Source organism: Anolis sagrei, chromosome 2 (assembly GCF_037176765.1).
Source record: "Anolis sagrei isolate rAnoSag1 chromosome 2, rAnoSag1.mat, whole genome shotgun sequence".
Classification (NCBI taxonomy): Eukaryota; Metazoa; Chordata; class Lepidosauria; order Squamata; family Dactyloidae; genus Anolis; species Anolis sagrei.
In genome coordinates, this window is record NC_090022.1 from 157,297,449 (window position 1) to 157,324,116 (window position 26,668).

General features: G+C 40.1%; 1 protein-coding gene across 7 annotated transcripts in view; it reads right to left on the bottom strand.

Moving 5' to 3' along the window:
- The window catches only part of NRG1 (neuregulin 1), a 668,239-nt gene that overhangs the window by 179,705 nt on the left and 461,866 nt on the right, over window positions 1-26,668 (bottom strand). For 6 of the 7 annotated variants that reach the window (XM_060763670.2, XM_060763669.2, XM_060763666.2 and 3 more), the window contains one exon: window positions 10,795-10,978. In XM_060763670.2, coding sequence (XP_060619653.2) covers window positions 10,795-10,978 — 184 coding nt within the window. Of the gene's footprint in view, window positions 1-10,794; window positions 10,979-12,358; window positions 12,505-26,668 lie in introns of those variants that run through there. The other variant, XM_067463979.1, reaches the window with a different exon arrangement.

Here is a 26,668-nt window from a genome sequence, read left to right on the forward strand (position 1 = left end):
ATTGTAGGTGAACTATAAATCCCAGCAACTACAACTCCCAAATGTCAAGGTCTATTCCCCCCAAACTCCATCTGTGTTCATATTTGGGCATATGGAATATTCGTGCCAAGTTTGGTCCAGATCTATCATTTTTTGAGTCCACAGTGCTCTCTGGATGTAGGTGAACTATAACTCCCAAACTCAAGGTCAATGCCCACCAAACCCTTCTTGTGTTTTCTGTTGGTCATAGGAGTCCTGTATGCCACATTTGGTTCAATTTCTTCATTGGTGGAGTTCAGAATGCTCTTTGACTGTAGGTGTACTATAAATCCCAGCAACTACAACTCCCAAATGACAAAATCAATTTTTGAATGATTGTTGCTCCTTGGGTTAGTAGGTGTCTTGTCCAAATTTGGTGTCGATTTGCCCAGTGGTTTTTGAGTTATGTTAATCCCACAAACGAACATTACATTTTTATTTATATAGATGTTATACACATAGCCTGAAGGTTTTTTATATAACATGGTAAACAATTTGGTGCTTGAAACAAATTGTATGCACACTGAAGAATCAGAAAGTAAAAGTATCACTATCACTATCTCGGTCACACAGATGGACACCTTTTGATTTTGAAAAATTTTGGGTTTCAGAAATTTCAGATAAGGGATGCTCAGTCTTACAATCTGAGAAAATAATCCTGCATATCTTTTAAGAGAAGGAAGTTACAGAAGTCCAGTCATTGTCAAGATGCCTAGAAAGTGATCTACTGTCCATCCCAAGTATCTCAGACGAAACCTTTTGAGCTGCACTAAAACTGCTACAATTAAAGCTTTTATAATTCACTCATGTCAGAGAAGGCACTGAAAACAAGGCACCAAATGTCATCTTGCCACTTCAATCTCTATTTATTTCCAAATGTCTATCCCTTAGAACTGCAGCAGATACAACTTTATATCCATCACTAGTTAGTATGGCAGTTAAACAGATTCATTTACTGCAGTGTATAAGCACATAAGAAGAATTATCTAACAGTATCAGCTTATATAGCATATCAGTTTAATACAGTCGAACGATTACCTAAATATTAAACTGACAAATGAGATAAACATACATATTGGGCAAAATGATTCAGCATGATAAGCTGCTAATATGTTATTTATCAACCAGCATCCCGTGGTGTCATTCCACGAGGACAAATAATGTTCTACTTGCAGACACTTAGTTCTGGACTCTGCACAAAGGGAGAGAATTCAAAGCAGGTTCTAGCTACAGGTTTCTTTCAAAAAGTGTGAAAACACTACTCTTTCCCACAATCTCTCATTAAAGGCCTGTGAGGACATGAACAAAAACCATTTTAGAATTGCACATTTTACTTTAACAATTAACATTAAGCATTCCTTGAAAAGCTTAATATACCAGGTTCAGAGCATATAAAAACCTAAGAGTTGAACCAGCTGCATAACATTTCACCGATGTTCCAAATAAAATGATTACTGAGTATGAAAATTAATATATATAGGATCATTTTTGTTATTCGCAGTATCGCACAATTTTCAGAGCAGAATACAATCCACCTAAAACTGACAATTCTCAGTTAAATGTGAAATGTGAAGGTATTCTCACCTCTGATTTGAAAATAATTTCTCAATGTACATTTCTGGTGCAATAAAAAGGCAATGAAGTTTAACTGGACAAATTCCAGGATTGCAGTTCAGATTTACCTATTGGTATGGGAGAATTTATTTATTTATTTATTTATTTATTTATTTCTTGCATTTGTTAGCCGCCGCTCTCAGCCCTAGGGCGACTCGCGGCGGCGTACAGTACAAAAGACACTTTACAAAAGGGATCAAACAACAATTAACATCACAATACATACATCAACTTATACTAAAAATCCGCTGCGTCATATTTATGGGATCATAGCCAATCTCGTCGTCGTAGTTCAATCCGGTTGTCATTACCCGTAGCATAGCACTTAGTTAAAGGCCTGCTCGAAGAGCCAGGTCTTCAGGCCCTTACGAAAGGCCATGAGGGAGGGGGCCTGTCTGACATCAGCAGGGAGGGAGTTCCACAGCCGGGGGGCCACCACCGAGAAGGCCCGCTCTCTCGTCCCCGCCAGACGTGCCTGTGAGGCAGGCGGGACCGAGAGAAGGGCCTCCCCGGATGATCTCAAGGCCCTCGTGGGCTCGTAGGCCGAGATGCGGTCTGCAAGGTATTTTGGGCCGGAACCGTTTAGGGCTTTGTAGGATAACACCAGCACCTTAAATTGGGCCCGGTAGCGAATCGGCAGCCAGTGGAGCTGGGACAGCAGGGGCGTTGTATGCTCTCTGCGTCCTGCTCCCGTTAACAACATGGCTGCCGCGCGTTGGACTAGCTGCAGCTTCCGGGCCGTCTTCAAGGGCAGCCCCACGTAGAGAGCGTTGCAGTAGTCAAGGCGGGATGTGACCAAAGCGTGTACCACCGTGGCCAAGTCAGACTTCCGAAGGTACGGTCGCAGCTGGCGCACGAGCCTAAGCTGTGCAAATGCTCCCCTGGTCACCGCTGAAACCTGGGGGTCCAGGCTCAACGATGAATCCAGGGTCACACCCAAGCTGCGAACCTGCGCCTTCAAGGGGAGTGCGACCCCGTCCAGCACAGGCTGTAACCCTATACCCTGTTCGGCCTTGCGACTGACCAGGAGTACCTCTGTCTTGTCTGGATTTAGTTTCAGTTTGTTCGCCCTCATCCAGACCATTACAGCGGCCAGGCACCGGTTCAGGACTTCGACGGCCTCCTTAGTAGCAGGTGGGAAGGAGTGACAGAGTTGGACATCATCTGCGTACAGGTGACACCGTACCCCGAAACTCCGGATGATCTCACCCAGCGGCTTCATGTAGATGTTAAACAGCAAGGGGGACAAGATGGAACCCTGAGGAACGCCACAGGTCAACGGCCGTGGCGCTGAACAGGTGTCCCCCAGCAACACCTTCTGAGTACGACCCTCCAGAAATGACCGGAGCCACTGCAGAGCAGTGCCCCCAAGACCCATCTCTGCAAGGCGCCCCAGAAGAATACCGTGGTCGACGGTATCGAAGGCCGCTGAGAGGTCCAAGAGCACCAACAGGGACACACTCCCCCTGTCTAGCTCCCGGCGCAGATCATCCACTAAGGCGACCAAGACCGTCTCGGTACCATGTCCCGGTCTGAAACCAGACTGTGCCGGATCTAGATAATCCGTGTCTCCCAAGAATACCTGGAGTTGTGAGGCCACCACGCTTTCCATGACTTTGCCCAAGAAGGGAAGATTGGAAACAGGCCGAAAGTTGTCCAATTTAGTGGGGTCAAGTGATGGTTTCTTCAACAGCGGCTTTATAACAGCCTGTTTTAGGCTCGCTGGAATCTTGCCCTCCCGAAGGGAGGCATTAACCACCACCGTTACCCACTCGGCCAATCCCCCTCTGGCCTCCTTCAGAAGCCAGGATGGGCAGGGGTCTAGGATGGACGTGGTGGGTCTCATTCCTCCAAGTATCTTGTCCACATCCTCGGGTTTCACAAACTGAAAAGAATCCAACAAAATCGGACAAGCAGGTGCTTGTGTCACATCCACAGAGACTGCATCTAATGTGGCGTCCAGCCCAGAGCGGATCAAAGCGACTTTGTCTGCGAAGAACCGAGCAAATGCTTCACAGCGCGCTGTCGAATTGTCAGGGCTCCCACCTAAAGTGGAGGGAGTTAAAAGACCTCTGACAACCCGAAACAGCTCCGCCGGACGGTTTTTTGCAGACGCAATAGTGGCCGCAAAGAAAGTTTTCTTTGCGGCTTTTATTGCCGCGGCGTATGCCCTTAAAAAGGACACAAACCGTGTTCGGTTTGACTCGCTTGGGTCTGAGCGCCACACGCTCTCTAGAACCCTCTTCCTTCGCTTCATCGCTGCCAGCTCCTCAGTAAACCAAGGGGCTGGTTTAGCTCGGTTACTCGAGAGGGGACGTTCCGGAGCGATCTTGTCAATAGCCCTGGTCATCTCCCCATTCCAGAGAGCGACTAAGGCCTCGACATGATCACCTGCCGCGGTGGCGGGAAACTCCCCAAGAGCCGTCAGGAATCCATTCGGATCCATTAGCCTCCTGGGGCGGACCATCCTAATGGGTCCTCCACCCTTGCGGAGGTTAGGGGGCGCAGTGAGCCTAAATCTAATCAGGAAGTGGTCGGACCATGGCAACGGAGAGATGGACAACTCCTCCACACCGCCACCCTGCTCCCATCCCTGGCAGAAAACCAAGTCCAATGTGTGTCCAGCACAGTGGGTGGGGCCAGTTATTCGTTGGGACAGCCCCATGGTTGCCATGGCGGACATGAAGTCCTGAGCCGCACCTGTGAGGGTTGGCAGACTCTGAAAATATAGGAGAGTTAAAAGCTTGACAACTGGGAAATAGAGGGAGAAAATGTGGAGGCCGTGACAGACTTTGTATTTCTAGGTGCAAAGATTACTGCAGACACAGACTGCAGCCAGGAAATCAGGAGACACTTACTTCTTGGGAGGAGAGCAATGACCAATCTTGATAAAATAGTGAAGAGACATCACACTGGCAACAAAGATCCGCATAGTTAAAGCAATGGTATTCCCCGTAGTCACTTAAGGATGGGAGAGCTGAACCATAGGGAAGGCTGAGCGAAGGAAGATAGATGCTTTTGAACTGTGGTGCTGGAGGAAAGTGCTGAGAGTGCCTTGGACTGCGAGAAGATCCAACCAGTCCATACTTCAAGAAATAAACCCTGACTGCTCATTGGAGGGAAGAATAGTAGAGGCCAAGATGAAGTACTTTGGCCACATCATGAGAAGAAAGGAAAGCTTAGAGAAGACAATGATGCTGGGGAAAATGAAAGGAAAACGGAAGAGGGGCCGACCAAGGGCAAGATGGATGGATGGTATCCTTGAAGTGACTGGATTGACCTTGAAGGAGCTGGTGGTGGTGACAACTGTCAGATAGCTCTGGCATGGAATGGTCCATGAAGTGATGAAGAGCCGTAAACAACTGAACAAATGAACAACAACAAAAGCTTACATGTATCAATGATAGATAGACAGCCAGCCAGACAGACAGATAGATAGATAGATATTTTTATTGAGGAGGGACATAGTCCCGTAAAAGCATATCAGAGTTAAGGGTTAAGAGATTTAGAACTTTAAAATATATGTATCATTGTTAGGACATTAAGATAATTAACTTAAGAATCTAAGCTAAAAGTCATATATAGGATTATATTAAAACCCAACACAATTTATGGAATTAAAGGGAAACGAATCTAAAGGGAGTGAATAGGGATGCTCATGTGGCACAGGGAAGGGTAGTCCAGTCAGACAGAGGAAGGAGCAACACCCATACTATAATTAAAAGACTGCAATCTCAATTTTCTGCTAGTATGAATTCCTGGCTTGTGCTATCAGTCATGTATGAATTGCCACAGTCACTTTGTTCACATGTTGACACTTTTGGGTCTGTCAGTTGGAATAGTTGTCTATATGCAAGAACGAAAAGGAAGCCAATCTGACTGGTTTTGAATGCCACCAGCTAGAAAAAGCATCAATAATTTATTAATAATATGGGAATTATTCATATACTTGGGGACAAACATGGCCTGGTACAGTGGTTCTCAACCTGTGGGTCCCCAGGTGTTTTGGCCTACAACTCCCAGAAATCCCAGCCAGTTTACCAGCTAGTACAACCTATTACAGATTTTTAAGAAGTCGACAAATTATGTTTACATTCAGATGTAAAATAATATTATAAAAACTCAGAAAAAATTATTTCATATTCTCCAACAGTCCACAGATGGAAACCTGGGCATTATGTGACCAAGTAAAATCAGAACATGGTCAAAGTAGCTGATGGTACTGAGGGACAACATAGAAGCTAGATGAGACTGCAGCAGTTTGGTTTTGCCTCAAACTAATGTGAAGGGCAATAATTCACCCCGCTCCTGTCTTCTCGCCCTTAAGAGCAAACTGCTTTTGTACTTTGAACTCAGTGAAACTGGGGGCATGTCTATACAGACCATTTAATGCAGTTTGAAGGCAACGTGATATATTATGCAAATGCACTTTAAGGTCTTTAAATCAAGATTATCAAAATTGGACATTTCTTATTAATTCTTTGGTCCACTTTTGTTGCTTTTAAAATATCACACTTCTTTTCTCCTCCTCTCAGGAAACATCTCCACTGACTACTTAGGGCGGTGTGAAACTAGTTGAGAACAAAATATATAGCCTTTCATGCACATCAGTGCACTTTAGTGGAAACCACATTGCATGAGATATTCTGGCAATCTGCACATGCACATTATGGCATGGAAATTTGAAAAAAAAAAAAAGCATCCTGCATTCTCTGCAGACCCTGGAACTGGTTCAAGGCTAGCTTCTGTGATACGTAGAAGCACAATCTATGCCTCAAATATGTTCCTGGACCTCCATCTAATCATCTGCACACAAAAACCGCTTTGTTATCTGTTGGTTTCGCATCGACTTAAGTGGCTAGTAGAGATGTGCCATGAGAGAAGGAGAGAGGGATTGAGATATTTTAAAAGCAACAACAGTGGACCAAAGGATTAATAGGAACTGTTTCTGCCAAATAGTGAGAGTTGGATTGTACGGTATGCTATACCCTATCCTTCACTGGTTTGCAAGTAGCAAGATTATGTTCTTTTGAGTTGAAGGGATTAATAAATAATCCTTGGGAACGGGAATAGCTATACTGTGAATACAAGAGTGTTGTTGCTCCTTTTGTAAAAACAAAAAGGCATTCACTTTATTGTTGCAAGAAATGGACGGTTTCCAAAAAATGATGCCAAAAATAAGGAAATGTTTGAGATCATTGTATGGAAACAGCATAGGGCTGTAAAAGAACTCATACAAAAAAAGCTATTTATGTTTCATATAGTGTTACCAATGCTTCTAAAATGATCACAAAACCTATCTGAGTATTTGAAAAGGGCTAAACATTACACCTTTTGCTCAACATTTTCCCTTTCCTCCCATGCTCCAGAACTAGCAGTGCTTCTAGCAATCAGCTTAACGTAGAAAATCTAAATATTTGCACGATAATTGCTTTAATATGTGTTGTACTGAAGATACCATTTGCTTGTCTGAGCTGATATTTTTTCAATCTTATTTCTCATTAAAAACAAAATGAAACTAATAAAATGATGAATTAAAAAGGAAGTAATTTCAAGATAATGACTAATCTCTTCAAATCTAAAATAACTTTTCATAACTAAAAAGTGAACACGTTTTACTAATAAAATTTTATGAAATAGCTTTTGCAATTAAATAAAGACAACCACATTCATAACAATCACAAAATGGCAACCAGATAAAGGCAGAACCTCAGTAGAAGTCCTGGAAATAGATTTTGCTGATGTATTTTTTTTAAAAAAATCTTCAAGTGCACCGACCAATGAAAACAGCATGCAAATGGTGTGTATGTGTATGTATATATATAATCACAATACATGTGGATTTTCTTTCTAGTTTTAGCAGGCTAGGACCATATTCTACATGGACCACTTACCATGAGAGCTAAATGATGCACAGAGCTAGTATGGGTTAACATGGGCCAAACCTGCTTAATGTTATCTTGGACTATGTTAACCAAAGCAGTGGGTTTCTCCAAATTCACACTCAGAATCCAGAACACACTGCAACTTTGGCTGGTGTAAACAATTGGGCCATTTCCAAGAGGTCATACAGTATTCCCTGTGCTTGGGTGGCCTGGAGACATGGGATCGTGCTCAACGTCCTCCATCCTCTTTGTTGAGGCAACCAGCAGTTGTGACATGAGTCATGTCAGTCACACAGTGCCCTGAATTTAAGCAAGTTCCATTAATTAACGTGTTTATTCTAGCTGACACTAGTAATTCTGTTTAGACCAATGCCCTACTTATTGGGATTGTATTAGTGGGGTTTCTATGAGTATTCACTTATGATTCAATAATTCATTCAACAGGTGTTGTTTAGTCGAGATTTGCATTTGGATTTATGCCATATAATTATCAAAATGCAATTGCTAATTTTCTCACTGAGAAACTTCTGATAAGTTTTCAAAGACTCCCAATTGCTAATCTTTTCACTGAGAAACATGATAAGCTTCCAAGGGACCCCAATATTCCCAAGTTACTAAAACATTGACAAAAATAGTGAATGGTGAAGTACTCTCTAATATAAAAAGCCTGGTGTTTGGATAATGTCAAAATTAAATATAGTAATTTTAAACTTTCGTAGAGATTACATATTAAATCAGCATATAGAAATGAACAATAGAGATTTTAATAATAAATTGTTTAAAAATAAAAAAAAAATCAAGACAACTTAAATTCACCAGGATATATGAGTCACCTTCCTAATGATTTCATAGATTGAAGCCTCTTCTATCTGACCTTCCTGCATAGCCATGGACCAAAAAAACTTTAAACATTACCTTACTTTAATCAATCTGACTCAGTTTGTGGTTTAACTCTAGCAGACTCTTCCCAGCTCATCCATCACTACCTTTTACACAATGATGGATGAGGACAACACAGTAGAGAGAATTTATATTTTCAGTGGTCTGGCATTATAATTGTAAGAAGTAAAACACACATACACACAAACTGTAACTCTTAAAGGTTAAGTGCTCTCTTTGATTCTGGCTGCTGTTTGGGACAGAGTATCGCAACCATGACAAAAAGCATAGTATGCTTTCCAGATGTCCATTGTTTGAAAATAAAGCCACAAGAAACTGTGTTCTCTCCCCTTCTTACAAAAGCATGCTGCCAAAATCAGCAGCATGGAGGACACACTGATACTTGATCCAGCAGCAATCAGACAGGGAAAACTCAGTAACTGTGTTGTAAGTAACTCTTTGTTACTTACAACACAGTTTCAGCCTTACAGTCACTTTGTGAGATTAATTAGATTAAGAAAGAACAATCATGACTTCTTAGTAGCTTTCATAGCAGAACAGGGATCTGAACAAATCCAAGTTTTTTATATCCAAACCCATGCACCACACGGACAACATATTTATTTATTTACCACATTTATACCCTGCCCTTCTCCCCCGCAGGGGACTCAGAGCGGCCTTACAATAGGCAGTGATTTGATGTCTAATCAACAGACAATTAGTAAAATATAAACATATATATTAAAAGCATAGAATTAAAAACTATAAAACATTAAAAAAATTATTCAAAACCACACAATTTGTAATTGTAGTCATTCCAGTCATGATTGCACATAAACCTGGTCGATCTCAATAAATTACAAGTAATAGATATTGAGCCACACAAATTCTTGTAATGCTATCTGGATCCAGAAACTTTTGTGAATAAGGATGGAATAAATTGGAGCTACTCTGTTCAAACACAATACCTGATGAGTAAGCCAACAACCACTTAGGCACCAGAAGTGTGGGATATACATGCAATAAAGGGTCCTTCCACACAGAAGGCAGAAACCCTACTTTTTGCCAAGAGGGTGGCCAGACACGGGTGTCAGCATGACCTGACAAGACCACCGGCTCCCTCTCCTCCCTGCCCCCATTTTATCCAAAAACATAATTTAAAAGCATCAGTACTGAGGCACAAGGCTTCTCTGGATCTCCTGGTGCTGCAGAATCATGCCAGGAAAGGGGAATTCCACCTTCCCCCACACACATACACAAAGCTCCATTCTGTCTTTTTGAAATGCCAAGAGCCCCAGAGAAACCATGTGCCTTGGTACTGAGGTTTTTAAGGTTCAGTTTTGGGCAAAATGGGTTACAGAGAGGAGAGGTGGCACTGCCATTCAAGCTCCCCAGGCCGCCTGAGCCTGCAGAGGTGGGATGGCTATGGGGACAGCCGCCTGAGATCTTGCACGGCAAACCCAGACAACAATCCCCACAACCCTCATATCTGCAAAGATCTGGACCTTATTAGAAGGTCATGATCTTTACAGGTATTTTGTAAACCTGGAATAAACCTGGAAACTGAGGTTTATTCCAGGTTGAAATGGACTGGCCTGGAGCATCATTTGGATGCCTCAGGTCAATCCATTTCCTATGCCACATTATGTGGCAGTGTAGATGAGACTAAATAAAATAATAGAAGGCCTCTTCACCACCTTCCCTAAAACAGTAGGTGGTAAGAGTCTCAAACACTAAGGATATAAATGTACTTGGTTAGGTTTAAAGCGCTTTCGATATATGTGAATTTACATAGAGGCCATCATATTAGGTATAAGATACTTAAGAAAGTCTATTGAGAGACAGAGTAGCCCCCTGCCTGTGGAACTCGCTTCCCAATGAGGTAAGATCGGCTTCATCCCTCCTGTCGTGGTTCTGGGACCAGGCTTTGGACAGCAGGCATAAATAGCGCTTTGGATATGGAATTTGATTGGAATGGTGATATGGCAGTTAATACTGTTTTTATTGTTTTGTTAATGTTCTATTTAATGTTTTAATTGTTGTTATATTGCTTTGTTATATTTAATGGCATCAAATTGTGCCAAATGTAAGCTGTCCTGAGTCCCCCTTCGGGGGTTGAGAAGGACAGGATAGAAATACTGGAAATTAATAAAATATATACATCTTTAGAACAGTTGTAACTATTATGTAACAGAATATAGCAGCATTAACATCTTATAACCATCCAGGATAAATAAAGTGACAACCTATTTCTATTAATCTTCTCCTTCCAAACATCAAAACATATTGTTGAGCATGCTATTGCACGTAATACTGATCTCTGCATCCTTGGTGAATACTGAACAGCCCCACTTCCCCTTCACACCTCAACTTTTTAAATACATCACTGTATACTTACTTTTGTTTTTTGGGACTCTTGATCTTGATATTTTGTGGTCTGTTTCTTTTTGTTATTTCCTTTCCATTCTTTAACCATTTGAATTTGAGAGAGGGGTGTTCAGAACGGGCTTCACATCTGAGAACTAGCGTCTGACCCACAGCAGATTCCTGGCTTTTCATCTCCTTCAATTTAGGAGGAATAGCTAAAGAAACAAAAAATAATGGGTAAGTGACTAAGAAGTACTGGAAAAGGGAAAACAAAGGCAAAAGGTGACATCTGGGCAATTTGGGACATTTAAGACTCATCAAGATCACTTGTTCTCTACAACAAAAATGCCAGGTTTTTGCAAGGATAACTAGGTGGAAGGGGGAAGAGCCAGGGATCAAACAGAAGTTGCTAATTCATGGTAGCTATGGAGATGTATTGATGCTTCCAAAGCAGCAATAGCAACATCACTTTTCCCCCCTCACATGCTGATACACTTCATATCAATGTGGATCTCATTTGAATGAACTATTGGTGGGAAGGGAGGTACCTGTATATCCTACACCGACACCATTATTGCTACGCAATGATAGATCTTATGTTGAACACTAGATGGAGATTTTACAATCCAAGAAAGTATTGTTTGCTTCAAATCATCCTATTTCAGAAATTTAGGAGATCTGAACTGTTAAATAGTTACGCCATCAAGCAGCATCAGCCCCTTTACCTCTTTTCAAAGTATGTTTGAAATCCCTTTAAAGAATATATGTCATCTGAGCATAAGAATAATTGCCTTCTCTAGTCTGACAAATAAGTCACCAATTCTCAACTCAAAAACCCACAGTGACTTGTGATCTGATTCATTTCTAACAGGACTCTGAACAAAGAGTGGAAAAAAAGATATTTTATTGTTTGTAGTTTCACTCTTTTAATATATGGCTGGGAAAACCTTGCATGCAGGCTACACTTTGAGCAAAAGTTTAGGGGGCAGATTTGACTGAATATTGCAGTTTCTCAAGTCACTCCTGACACACAAAAAGGGTGAAGATAAACTTCCATTTTTAGATTCTGTAATTCAGTAATATTTTAAGACTTTAAATTATTAACTTTTCCCACATTCAAATTTAGTTTCCATAATACAGAGCTGACATTCACTAATATTTCAATAAAAACTAAAGCCAGAGTTATATGTTTTGGTTTTACATTTATGCGCCCATTAATATCCAGTGCCAAAGACTACAATGACAACCAACAGCAGGCATAATATCATAAGAAGACAAAAGCTTTTTGGCTTATGTCGAGAAAAATAGCTGCTGTTAAAGAAAGAGTTGTTGACAAATCAATTTGCTTATAATGTAAATGCGTCACTTTGACAAATATATCACAAACTTCTAACATCTCTTTCTATAAAATTACAGTAGACAGAATGAAATCATAATATTACAATGTTTACACAAGAAATGAAGACAAAAGCAAAAAAAGAAAAGCCAGAGAAAAGGAAGCATAATTTTTTTTCATGTTAAGGAACACTTTATATGCAACTCACAGCCTCAAGCTTAACTTAAAAGCAAACAAATAGAAAGATATCCAAGTCTACCTTAAAGGTATTTCTCCCCTCAATGTAATCCTCTGTGGACCTTCTTTTAACATGACTAATTTCAAAAAAAGGCAAACTCAGAAAAGGAACAAGAGAGAAACAATGCCGGAGGAGTCAGTCTTAAACTTGGCAGATTGTTGTTCTGTTCCTTGATCTATCATGAGTTTCTGAATGACCTTGTATGAATCTTTTTGCTGCTGCGGTTTTAATACATGGAAAGAATGGACTCATTACACTTCAAAGGAATGGACACAGGAAGAATTATGTTACAAATTAGAAAGTCAGCTGTGCTCTATGACTGGGAAGGCCCAAAAGCTCCTGGGGTCACAATCCCATGTACAACATGTTTGGGAGTAAGCCTCAGACAGCTCAACAAGACCCCTCTCTCAGGAAACATGAATGAGATTGGGTTGCATGAACACTATCAGTTACTGTACATGCATGTAGAACAAAACATAGAAACTCCCAATTAAATTGCAATCATATTTTCTTATAAGAAAGTCTTACTAACAGAAATAAATTTCACAAAATGAAAAATACACCCCACATGCATGGCATTACAGTTTCCGTAGGTGCTTTTTAATAAGTCATAAACAACAGATGCTGCATGATTTCTTCATTATATTCCATAGCGGTCTGGAAATGATGCTGTCTTTTTGAAGCAAAAATATTTCAATAGTGATGCTGTTGTCATACACTTCTCCCCTGTTATTCTACCAGTCTCCTGAAACTTAATGTCTGTTTTAAGGATAGTCCAAACAGATCTGTTCTTGGCATCCGAAATCTTCTAGAATTTCTAAAACAGTTCCAACATTTTCTGAAAATTGTGGCCACCGATCACGTGACTCGCGGAGCCAAATGTTGATCAACAGTCATCCTCTGTGGATGGCTCCCTGAATCTGCTGCCTACTTCCTGTCTCGAGAAAACAGGAAATGTAGAAGCAGCTGTCATGTTAATAATAAATCAATGAACAGGTTGCATTTGCCTTGGTAGGTCAGATATTTTAAGCATGTCTGCTATACAAGCTGAAATTTGAAGTGTAATTGGGAAGAGGAGGAGGAGGAGGAACATCCCAGTGCAGATCTATAAACAATCACACATAGCTCAGTTCTTATTACCAGATTTATCAAGGTGATACAGTTAGTGGCAATCATGCTTACAGGGTAACACCCAAAGAATTGCTGGGTTTGGTATACAGTCTGAAGGAGAGATCGACTTGGGGGGGGGGGGGAGGGGGACACAAGTCTAAGCCCAATTTCTTTAGTTCTTTGGATAATGGCCACTGACACCATTTGAATAAATGGAATACAGTGTTCCCCCGCTACTTTTCGTGGACTTGCTGTTTCACAGTTTTTTAAAAATATAAATTTTAAATATACAAGTCGCGAGGGAACTCTGTACTGTATACCCATTACCTGTGTCATCCCCTCTGACACCATGTTTATCAGCGCAGCCACCAGAAGGCAAAGAAGCTGCACACGAGCGGGGAAGGAGGAGGGGAGGGGGAGCCAGGTGTTCAAGGAGGAGCCAGCGGGAAGTGTGGTGTGCAAGGGGAGGGGGGAGGGGGGAAGGGAGAAGGAGGAAAGAGAAGGTGAAGGGATTGAGTGAGAGAGGGGGGGGAGGGAGAGAGAAGAATGGGCAGAGGCACTCCTAGGAGGGGGCGGCCCTATACCTTGCACGCACTGAGGCAGTACTGTACATATATAGCGTCCCTACTTCACAGATTTTCACTTATTGCGGGTGGTCCTGGAACGTAACATCCGTGATAAGTGAGGGAACACTGTATTCCCATTCCTTCTCTCCTACCCCTACCCCAATTAATATAGTTATTTTGGATATATTCTCAGATTATTATAAAAATATTGATATCATATTTCCGTATTTATTTTACTAATATGCTTCATAATAGTTAAGGGGGCTGCAACTGATATCTTAATTACTTTTAAAAGTATTAATAGAAGCTCCCAAACTACTCATCCCTTCCTACATCTTGTTGGGATAGAGACAGTGGAATCCTGGCCTGTATTTACTTTACTGTGTTAATTTTGTGGTGTTTTGATTTAGTTCTTTCTAGATGGCATGTACACTCACGTTGTGTTTCTTGGTCTTTGGAAATTCAGTGTCTCTGCGCACTATCCATTGTTTTCTGAACTACTGGGTATCCTAGCCTTTAAAAACTCATAACACATTAGGTCAGTTTTTTAAATGCTACAGGATTATATGGAAGTGTTTTCTGCATCAAAACACAGAATTTGCCAGGTTTAGTTATTCATTTCCACTAGAAAAATGTAACATATCGTGGGACCACCATCACAAGATAGTGGGAAAATAATGTTGGTGCTTAAAATTTGCACGACAATTCATACCTCATAAGTCTCAATATTTAGTTGACAAATTGGCCCGTCTCTGAAATCCACATGTCCTTTATCACACATTAGTGGAGATTCTTTCACTGTACATATACTTCCTTTTAAGAGGTTACAGGTTCGTTTTTATTAGCTACCTTCTATTAAGTTACTTATTTGTTTGCCAAGTGTCAATAAATGGGGAAGGACCATATTTTCACATCTGCGGACCAACATTTTTTGAGGCAAAAAGCAGCCAAATGTTGCAACCGGAAGTTATCATCAGTTATGATTTCTGGGATTTTAACAATATTTGGGGGTGTTTGTGACTTAGGTGTGGGTTTGTTACAAATTTACCACTAATAGTGTTTGTGTTTTTGCTAATGTTTTGCCTGAATTATTTTTGAAAGGATACTTTGGATCACAGATAGTGGGAATATGGCCGATATATGGCCCACAGGCTGCATTTTCCCTTCTTGTGAATTACATTGAATGCACAAGTCTAAAAACAAAGAATTTCCACATATTATTTCCACCAAGGCATGACTTCAGGCACCTACTGAACAATGCACTACAGTCCAACAATTTTACATGTCCCAACAATCTGCTTCAACTGTCCCAAATCTCTAGTTTCTCTAATCAGCAGTTAAGATCTCTATCCTTTGAGATATCCAAAGTTTGCCAAACAGATGCTTTCTATTGGACTTTATAGAGATACCTTTAAATGCAGTCAATCACCAAACTTTCAGAAAGAGAGAGAAAATTCAGGGAGAGCTTGATACAAATTACATTCCTCAGGTCAGAACATCTCAAGCTATCTGATATGGGAGACCAGTAAAAAAAAGTTTTTGGAGTGCTAGAGACCAATACTATATTTGCGTCCAAAATTCACATTTTTCTTTCTTTTCTGGAAACCTGCCAGGACTTGCAGCCAATATCTTGGAAACCATAGGTAAGATGCATAGGCCACCAGGGTCATTGCCCTTTCCAGCCTAAAGATTCAATTTTTTTGTAAGGGCCATGGCTGCTTGAGGCCTAAGCAAACAGATCAGACTGCAATATCACTGAAGTTTTCTTCTTTTTTCTTTAATTGGTCCCTAATCCCAGTGTTTCAACTGCTTTCTGGCCATTTTCCTGGTTTTTACTGTCTAGCATCAGAGCCAACTTGATACGTTTCCTCTAGCACTCATCTTTCTTCTTCTTTGACCTTTTTTTCTCACTAAATCTGTCAGAGGAAAAGCCAACCACTCTAATGAGTTTGTACGTTGTAAAGCAAATTAACCCATCACAGCGCAGTATTAACCCCTGAATTAATCAGACAATCTAGCAAGTTAGGCCACAAGAAAGGGAAAGAACAAATTAGCAAGTTAATGAATTAAGTGACTAGTAATGTGCTGTCGCGCACTGGGCCTATGACAATGTCTGTTTACAGGGTGTGCTTTCTGTATGCCCAACGGGATGCCGGGGTGCCTCAGCTAAAGGGCCCCATAGGTTTCCCAACACAAAGTTCTGTAGAGGCTCAAAATAGGTTCAACAAAGTTCTTTATTAAGACTTAAATCATCGAACAAATTAATTAATTGCTATATAATCTTGAAAAACTGGTGGCTTTCCCGATCTGCCGACAAGGGACAGGCAACTGCTTGATAAATTGTTACTATCTTCTTTAGGGAAACCTTCTGACCCCTCCTTGGGCAATCTTTCTTTACCCTGCTGGCGTGAGGCCCCAACTCCCGGCTCCAAGCTGCGTTATGGATAGCCCAAGTGGTCCCTTACCAGGCAATGGTTGCTGCAGATCTGCCAAGCTGGTGTCCTGTAGATTTGCCCCACGAAGGCCATGGAACAATTCCTTTATTTTCCAGCAAAAGCTGTGAGACCTTTCCTATTTTTCCCAGCAAAGCTGTAAGAAGTGAAGCTTTTTACAGGTGGGACAGAGCAAAGCCCACACATCCTACTTAAGGCTCCAAACTGTGAGACTGAACGAAAAGTCCCCCTTTCCCTCCAAACCTGGGGAAAGGGGTGGATCTACAGGCTCTAATGATGATTGATAGGTTGTTGGACCTATGACTGTTGGCCCTATGACTGCAAAATACATGGCCCAAATAGATTCATGCAAACTAACAGTGCAAGAAAAGGAATTTAAATCTCCTGGCACACCCGTGCCAGCACAAGTAATTTACAGCTTACTGTTACCCTTTTTCCAATATGTGACAGATTTTGTTCCTAATTTTAATAATTTTAATAATTTTGTTCCTAATTTTAATAATGTTAAAGATTTCAGGTTTTTCCCCAATATAACTTAAATAGAAAACACCTTGATTTAAATCACAAAAGATTTTAGGAATCTATCTTGGGGTTGGGTTGCTGTCAGTTTTTTGGACTGTATGGTCATGTTCCAGAAGTATTCTCTCTGAATGTTTCACCTACATCTGTGCAGGCATCCTCAAAGGTTGTGAGATCTGTTGGATGCCCGAGGATGCCTCCTATAGATGTAGGCAAAATTTCAGGAGAGAATGCTTCTGGAACATGGCCATACAGCCTGGAAAATTCACAGCAACCCAGTGATTCCAGCCATGAAAACCTTCGACAACACATCTCAAGGTTCCTTTTCTATTCAAGTACTTTTTATATTATGAGATTAAAATTTTGTTTCCAGGCAAGGCATAGACATGGCATTTGTCTGAATGATTTGAAATGTGCTTTCGAACCCACATGCCTTTCCCCCCATTTTAAAGTAGACTAATCTGTTGTTCTCTGAGGAAAACAGTGATAATGAATCAGTGACAATATTCTGAAAAATAGTATTCTAGAGAAATATGTATGCTTGAAAGGTTTTCTCCCCCTTCAGGAATGTATATTGTCTTAATTTTCTTGATGGGATACTGAGCTGCCTGAAAACATCACTGAGAATTCATGCATGCAAGAATCATTTCTGAAAAGACAGCAAAGGAGGTTACTGGGAATACTATGTATTTATCTACAGCAAAAGGGTTTATTAGTAAATCAATATGAGAACCACTGTGAGCTCAAAGCACTAAATACACTGGCGGTTAACAGCCAGTAGTGTAGTGGCTAAAGATATTTGTAATACATTTAGCCTGCATCAGATATTCTTCAGTAGTCTACCATGCTGAAAATTCACTAAACTAGCAGCCAAAGAAATAGCAGTCCATTTGGCCCCATCTGCTCCTCTGAAATATACATGTTACATCATCCCAACACTCAAATGCAAAGTTTAGGTGCCCCTGAACTTTGCAAAAGGCTATTCTTGGCTTCTTTCAATATTTATTTCAATGTTCAAACAGTTCTAGAGATTAATGTATATAGAGGTTGCTGCCTATGAACTACTGATTGGTTGAGCAAATCTAACATGAACAATACTACAAAGTTTCAGGAACTGTGTGGCTGTGTAGCTCTGTTCTGGCAAAAGGAATAAAAGCATTTGATGAACTGAGCTGCAATCCACAAAAATAGACATTTTATTTTATTCATACAGTTAAAAAAAGCCTTCAAAATTGTTTTTGATTTAACTCATGAACATTTTTTTACACTGTGTGCCATACTATCTTAAATGAATGGTGAAAGAAAAGAGGTGCCTCCAGAGTCTTTGCAATGGATTTTCTATATACCATGAACCTGTATTTTAAGTCAGAATATTAATCAGGATACCCACATTTTCTGACATTCCACTAAGAAAACTGAGCTATTCCCCAAGCTTTCCTCAAAGTGTACATCATATGATCTCTCCTACTACAACACTTCTAGCTGGATATAGCAATTACACAGACTAAGACAATGCACAGAAAGCATATATTTTCCCACTAAACACTGGCATTACTAGTTTTCTGCCTAAACTTTTTGCATTTGCAGTGGAGAATGGTAAAGTATTCTTCATCACCCTCCCCAACTTCTTTTTTTTAATAAATAGTTTTTATTAAGTTTTTTATAGTTTAAAAGGGCCAGTAACTGCCCAGACAGCCTACATACATACAAATATACCTATAAACATGTAAAACATTACATAAACATTTAGTGACATAAATACTCATAGTGTTCTGCAATTTATCCAACATTATTCGTTTCACATTCCCTCTGTTGTAGTACCTGGCTTTTTCTTTCCCTCTTCGGTTTTGTAACCTATTCTATTATTGTAAAGCCGGGTTTTCCTTGATGTCAATTCTCATTTGGTTACTCATTCCCCCCCCTCCCCCCATTCCTCAAGTACCTAGATTTGGTACTTGAGACTTACTTACTACTTACAAAAGTTACATATAAAATCTACATACATACATCTACCACAATTACACACATCTTGACTTCCAGAGTACTTAAGCGCGTACTTTTGTTTTCTTTTCTTTTTCGCTAATGTCCTGCAGGTCGGACACTGTCTAATTTAGCTTTGGTTCATCGGATTTTTCTTTCTTTCATGTTTTTTTCTTTAAGAATGTTATGAGTTTACTCCAATCAGTGGTTTCTTTTGTGTGTTCGCTTTTTCTTAGTCTCTGTGTTAGTATGTCCATGTTCATGATATCCATGGATTTACTCATCCATTGATTGAAGTCCGCTGTTTTTTTGTTTTTCCAATGTCGGGCCATGCATATTCGTGCTGCCGTGGTGAGGTAGAACATGATTTTTTCATCGTTTTTGTTCATAGTGGGGTTGTTCATTCCCAGCAGGTAGTGTTCCGGTCTGAATTCCAGCTTGGCTTGCAATATTTCTTTCGTCTTGTGGTGGACCTCCTTCCAGAACTTTTTCACAATCTTACAATCCCACCACATGTGTTTGAAGGTTCCCAGTTTCTTTTCGCATTGCCAGCACTTCCTGTCTGCTCTCCCTATACTGTACTTCGCTATTTTTTCCGGCGTCTGGTACCATAGATAAAACATTTTGATCCAATTTTCTTTTATCTCTGACGCGTATGTGTATTTTAGTTTTTTTCTCCATATCTCTTCCCATTCCGACATTGTTATTGTGCGTCCGATCATTCTGGCCCATTTCACCATAACTTCCTTAACTTGTTCTTCTTCCGATGCCCATAATAATAGTTGTTGATACAATCCTTTAATTAGTTTTTTTCCCTTATTTAGCATCTTGTCCCATAGTTTCTCTTTTGTTTCAAACCCAATTTTTTTGTCTTCCTTGTAGTTCTCATTAACTTGCCAATATTGGAACCACGTGAACTCAGGTTCTATTTGCCTTACTTCTTCCAGTGTTTTTAATCTTATCTCTTGGTTTGTTATCTTCAAGAGCTGTTTGTATCTCAGCCATTTGCCCTTTGCTGTTTCCCTCCTCTGATCAGCCTCGTTAGGGGAGACCCATGTTGGTGTTTTTTACATACCATCTTCTTTTGTACTTGTTCCATATCTTTATTAGTGATGCTCTGATGGGGTGGTTATTAAAGTTTTTTTCTACTACCGCTTTCCCTTTCCATAAATAGCTGTGCCACCCCCTGTTTAAACCTTCCCCTTCTAACGTCAGCAGTTTGTCATTTTTCAATGTTGCCCACTCCCTGACCCAAGTCAGCGCTGCAGCGTCGTGGTAGAGCTGGAGATCCGGCAATCCTAGCCCTCCCCTCTTCGGATCATCACTCATGTTCCTGAATTTTATTCTGGCCCGTTTATTTTGCCATACAAATTTATTTAATTGTCTTTGCCATTTTGCTATTATATTTCTTGTTCTTATTACAGGAATCATATGGAAGAGATAAAGTATTTCCGCTAGAATGTTCATTTTCGTTAGTGCGATCCTACCCAGGAGGGATAGTTCGAGCCTCTGCCATCTTCGCATCTTTTCCGTTATTTGTTTCCATCTGGTGTCATAATTATTTTTGATTAGCTGGGCGTTGCTGGATGTTAAATATATTCCCAAATATTTGACCTTTGTTACAATTTCTATGCCTGAGTTCTCTGAAGTTCTTCTTTTTTCTCTTTTGCCATATTCTTTACCAAAAATTTTGTTTTATTTTTGTTGATTTTTAATCCTGCCACCTCTCCAAAGGTAGTAATTTCTGTCCACCATTTCTCCCATTGTTTTATTGGATCTTCTATGATTCCTACCATATCGTCTGCGAATGCAGCCACTTTGTAATTGTATGATCTTACTCTTAGCCCTTTAATTTCTTTGTTGTTTCTGATGCTGTCCAATAGCACTTCCAGGGTCATGATGTAAATTAGTGGGGATATCGGACATCCCTGCCTTGTTCCTCTAGTTATTTTGATTGGATCTGATGTTTCTCCATTCACAATTATCCTCGCTGATTGTTGCGTGTATATACCCTCCCCAACTTCTTGTTCAAATAAGTATGCTTTTGTATATTACTCACTTGCCATTGATGTCTCTTTAGTGTTGTTGCTAGTCTCGTGCTTTCTTATGACATCACTATCTGTTTCCGTTTGTCCCATTTGTATGGCCTCAATTCTTTTCCACTGCTTCCGAAAACAGGCATCTATACAAATGAGCTTTTTGGCCCAAAGTCCGAACCCCCCCAAAGATTTTCGGACCTCGGACAGCAAAGTCCCAGGGTCTGCCAGGGTCTATAGCCGAGCGCACTGTGCACCCAGTGCTTGACTGTAGGCCCTGCCAGTCTCTGCCAGCCAGATCCATGAGTGTTGGGCACCAAGGGCTCAGCTATAGGCCCTGCCAGCCAGGCCTACGAGTGTCGAGAGCTTGGCGTTTGGCTGTAGGCCCCGCCAGTCAGGCCTATGAGTGTTGAGTATTCGGCTGTATGCCTTGCCAGCCAGGGCCTACATGCAAGTGCGCCAGGTGCCCAGCGCTTGGCTTTAGACTCTGCCAGCTGGCCTACGAGCATCGAGCACTCGGCTGTATGCCTTGCCAGCCAGAGCCCACAATGCCAAGTGCCCAATGCTTGGCTGTAGGTCTTGCCAGCCAGGGCCTACATCCGAACGGGCCAGGTGCCCAGTGCTCAGCTGTAGACTCTGCCAGCTGGCCTACACGCATCGAGCACTCAGCTGTATGCCTTGCCAGCCAGAGCCCATATCCGAGCATGCCAAGCGCCTGGTGCTCAGCTGCAGTCCCTGACTGGCAAGACCAACAGTTGGCATGCCAAAAATCAGCTGAAAAAATGGCTACCATTCCCCACCTTCTTTTGTTTCACTGATGTTTTCGTTTCCGAGGGGGTTGTACTGTTCCGTGAAATGGTACAAAAACATGAAATAAATAAATGAAACCGTAACCAGGCCCATGACTAGTTGCTGCTAGTATGAACTGCAGGACAGTGAATTATATTGAAAGAAAAATACTCCCTTCTCTTCCCACATTACTGAAGAAGGTACACCATCATTTTCTACCATGTTGAAAACTAATTTGTTATGGATAAGCATTTGATAACTATAACACAATCCATCTGACACACAAAAAGTTATCTCACCATAGTAACAAATGTGAACACTGTGCTAAAATGGCAATGAATGTACAAAAAAAAACCCCTACTGAATATTTCATTTAAAAAGTTAAAAACAAAACAAGCATAGTGACCATACATAGGAGTGATAACACAAATCATGTTAGCATCACTAAGTGAATCAACATATGCTGTGGGACAGGAAACCACTGTCTTTATTCAAAAGCTAAAATTTGCACATTCAGTCTAAGAATTTCATGCTAACGTATTTTAAAATTTCCTTTTCTTTTGTAAAGTAGCCACTTTCAAGTGATGAGCAGAGTGTTCTGGAAGCTTTATTTCAGCGAAGGATTCTGATTTTGTAAACTATTTTTTTTCTTTCCCAGTATATATTTTAGAGGGCAGAAGATTATGTCAGCAAAAACCCATCACCAACTGACATGTGTGTGAGTATTTGCATAATTTAACATGAAGCACAGGGTCGTGGATTAAATCCAAATATATTTGAAATCACCATGACTTTTTAGTAATTTGTAATCATCTTCTGAATTTAGGAGATATCTAAGTATGGCTGTGTTTGTATGTTGTTCACTGTATAAACAGTGCTGTGCCGCAAATCAGAAAATGTATTTGGAGTAAGTTCAGTAAGTTTTTAAAATTAATTGTCATTTTATCACAGTGCTTACATTTGCTTCTATGTGAGATTTTTTTTATTTAATGAAACCAATCAGCACACTAATATTGCTCTGACAAAAGTCAATTCTCTAGATAATTCAGTGGGCACAATAAAAATAAAAGTATGTGCAGGGTGTATAGGTATAAAAAAAGGGGAAAACAATCTCAAATGATATCCTACATACCTTAATCCCCCAGGAGATGGGATTACAAACTCACACAGAAACAGAAGCAGGTAGACATTGCTCCAGGAAAATAAAAATATAACATAATAATAATAATAATAATAATTGTAAACACAGTTAAGCCATTATAGGTTATGGCTTCTTCTACACCTTTTGTAGAGGGTATGTACACCTGGGAAGACTAATAATTTTTATAAATCCTGACATGATTAAATCAAATTCTAATAATATAACGTTTAAGACTTCAATATAGCTTAGGTCCACCAGCTCTATTTAGACTTCAGCTTCCAGAATCCCTAACCACACTGGTCAGGGCTTCTGTGAACTGAGGTTCAGAACATCTGGAAGGACACAAGGTTGAGAACTGTTGCTTGAATATGTTTTACATTAGCAGAAAATGTGTTTATTTACAAATTAATTCTGCTCAAACAGATGTTTTCCTCCATTAAATACTCTTTTCCCCCTTATCAGTTGTACAAAATATGCTATGGGCCCAAACTGTGTGAAAGTAATCCAGAAATAATTGAAATCAGAATGAAAACACATCTGTGGGGCTCCAGATGGAATACCAAGCAATTTTCAACATAAAAGAAATTTACAAAAACTCACTCAGATATAGGGGCTACTAAACAGTGTCACTACAAGTTATACATACTTTCTTTCCATCAACAGGACAATGTTAGGAACAAAGTTTACATTATCTGCATTAGAACTTATCATTCTTTGTCTATAAAGCTCAAATTTTGCCATAATTTAGACTTTTTAAACTACACATATTCTTCAAATATGACTGATATTAAAAAATATAGGATTTAAACAACAGCCCCTAAATTGCAAGCACCAAGTCATTCATGATGAAAAATTATTATGGGTAATACAGAAAAATCAAAATGAGAGAAAACGGTGAAGTGCACCAGTGAGAAACGTATGTGCAAAGTCCCATTATTTGATGTATTGTTTAAAGCTTTCATGGCCAGAATATTGGGTTTTTGTAGGTTCCTTGGGCTATATGGCCATGTTCTAGAAGCATTTTCTCCTGATGTTTCACCTGCATTTATGGCAGGTATCCTCAGAGGTTGTGAGTTCCTACTATTTGCCCACAAGACTCAGAAGTAAGAAGACTAACATCTCCATACTAAATGCCATTGTTCGGGCCTATAGGGGAGAGAAGAGCAGCCAGCCACATAGCACCATTGTACCTTGATGCCTTTCATCCCAACAGCCACTGCCCTGGCCTCTAGGGGAGACAAGAGGAGCCAGTTACAGTCTTATTGTGCCATGATTCCAGCAGCTAAAGAAAAATTGCCCCCCCCCCCCCAATCCCAACAGCCACTGCCTAGGTCCCTGTGTGAGAGAAGAGCGGCCATGCACAGTCTCATTATGCCATGATTCCTGTGACTAAAGAAAGACCCTACATCCATCCCAACAGCTACTGCCCTGACCTCTGAGGGAACGAAAGTAGCCAGGCACAGCCTCATAGTGCTTTGATTCCAGAAGCCAAAGGAAGGCTTTCTCTCCCTCCAAACTGGCATGCTGTGACCTCCAAAGGAGAGAAGAGCAGCCAGAAGTTGCTGAACTTTATCCTGCCCCAATGCCATCCTCTTGTGTTTATGAGTCTTTAGATTGTCACCTGAGGGCAGGGAATGGTTAAATTGACATTTACTAAACTGTTCAGAGCAGCTTTTTGGCTGAAGAGTGGGGTATAAACACTCTAAACAAACAAATAATAGTAAAACAAACATAATATTTCAAAACCAGAATTGCTCTAGATTTTGTGCTCGACTTTTGGCAGCACATTGAAAAGCCTGAAGAAAATGTATGAACATGGCAACATTTAGAGATAATTTTTATATCAAGCAGATGCACACAAATAAAAACAAATCAATATATCTGAAATTCTTTTGCCTCCAGTTAGGCGAGCAAGAAAATAAAATATATTAAAAACAGAAAATTGCTCTTTTGTACATGAAAAATGGTGACTACAGCATTAATGACCAATAGACTCAAAAATAAAATGCAGCCCAAAACTACATGACACTAATCAGGTGTTTATATAACAATGGCTGGTTTAAGTATTTTCCTTCTTTCTTAATTTCCTTTATGACTACACATAAACCAGGAGTCCTCAAACTAAGGCCCGGGGGCCGGATACGGCCCTCCAAGGTTATTTACCCAGCCCTCACTCAAGGTCAACCTAAGTCTGAAACGACTTAAAAGTACACAACAACAACAACAACAATCCTATCTCTTCAGCCAAAAGCGGTTGCTCCTGACACGAAAAAAAAAAAAGCCAAAAGCAGGCCCACACTTCCCATTGAAATACTAATAAGTTTATATTTCTTAAAAATTTTCTTCATTTTAATTATTGTATTGTTTTTAAGGGGTTTTTTTTTGCACTGCAAATAAGATATGTGCAGTGTGCATAGGAATTCATACATGTTTTTTTTCAAATTATAATCTGGCTCTCCAACCGTTTGAGGGACTGTGACCTGGCCCCCTGTTTAAATAGTTTGTGGACTCTTGACATAAATGATCAGAAATCAGTTGCTTTTCGTTCAGTACAGCTGGCCGAACTTCTCTAAGGGGACATCTGATCTTGGAAGCTAAGCATGGTCTACTCTGTTTGTTGCTTGGGTGGGAGACCATCAGTGAATACCATGTGCTGTAGGGCACATTTCAGAAGAAGGAGCTGGAAAAATCACTACTGAGTATCCCTGGCCTAAGATAACCCTATCAATTTGATGGAGCTGTCATAAGTTGGCAGATGACTTGAATGTACACACAAACATACACGGAATGTACATGAAATATTTGCTACATGTTGACACTATAGCTTAATTTGTTGAAAAAATCTAGAACATTACCCAAACTGTTATACATAGGAGAAGGATTAAGTCGAGTGCTTTTTCAAATTTGCTGTGAATGAAATAAACATGGACAAGGGGAGGAAGTTGTCCTTTAATCATAACAACGAAGAGCTGTCAATTTCGATATCATGTCCTATTGTAAAAGGGCCAGGAGATCAACACAAAACAGATGACAAAAACCAGGTGAATTGTAAGGCACTATATAGAGCAGAAAAGACAAGAAACCATATCTCTAGATTACTTTCTGTCTAAATCCCATTTTAGATTAATCATTTCACAAGTTGATTTATAATCACCTTATACATAAGCTGACAGTTTAAAACTATTGTTCCAGAGAATGCAATAACTAAATTCACTATACATTTCCAAATCAGGACACGAGGCAGTTTTACAGTACATGAAAAGGAGGAAATTTTTTAATGGAATAGACATTTCAAAAATACTGTGAAAGAGTCTCATGGCATCTCAAGGACTAATGCATTTCATTAAAACATAACCTACCTCATTACATGATGGACAGGCTATCACAAATTGGTAGTTTATTGTATGCTTCATGGGGCAATATCATGGCATATATATACTAAGTGGCGTGTGTGTGTGTATGAATATATATATATACACACACACACACACACATCATAGTAAATATACACACACACATCATCATCGTGTGTGTGTGTGTGTATATATATATATATATACATATATACACACACATACATATACATACACACACACACAAAGTTTAAAACACTCTTGCAAATTTTGAGCTGCAAAACTTAAAATTTTCCAACTATACAGTGGGCCCTTGCTTTCCATTGTGCTTTGGTTCTAGGAGCCATCATATTATGTGCATACAGACGTCACATGCAACTCCTG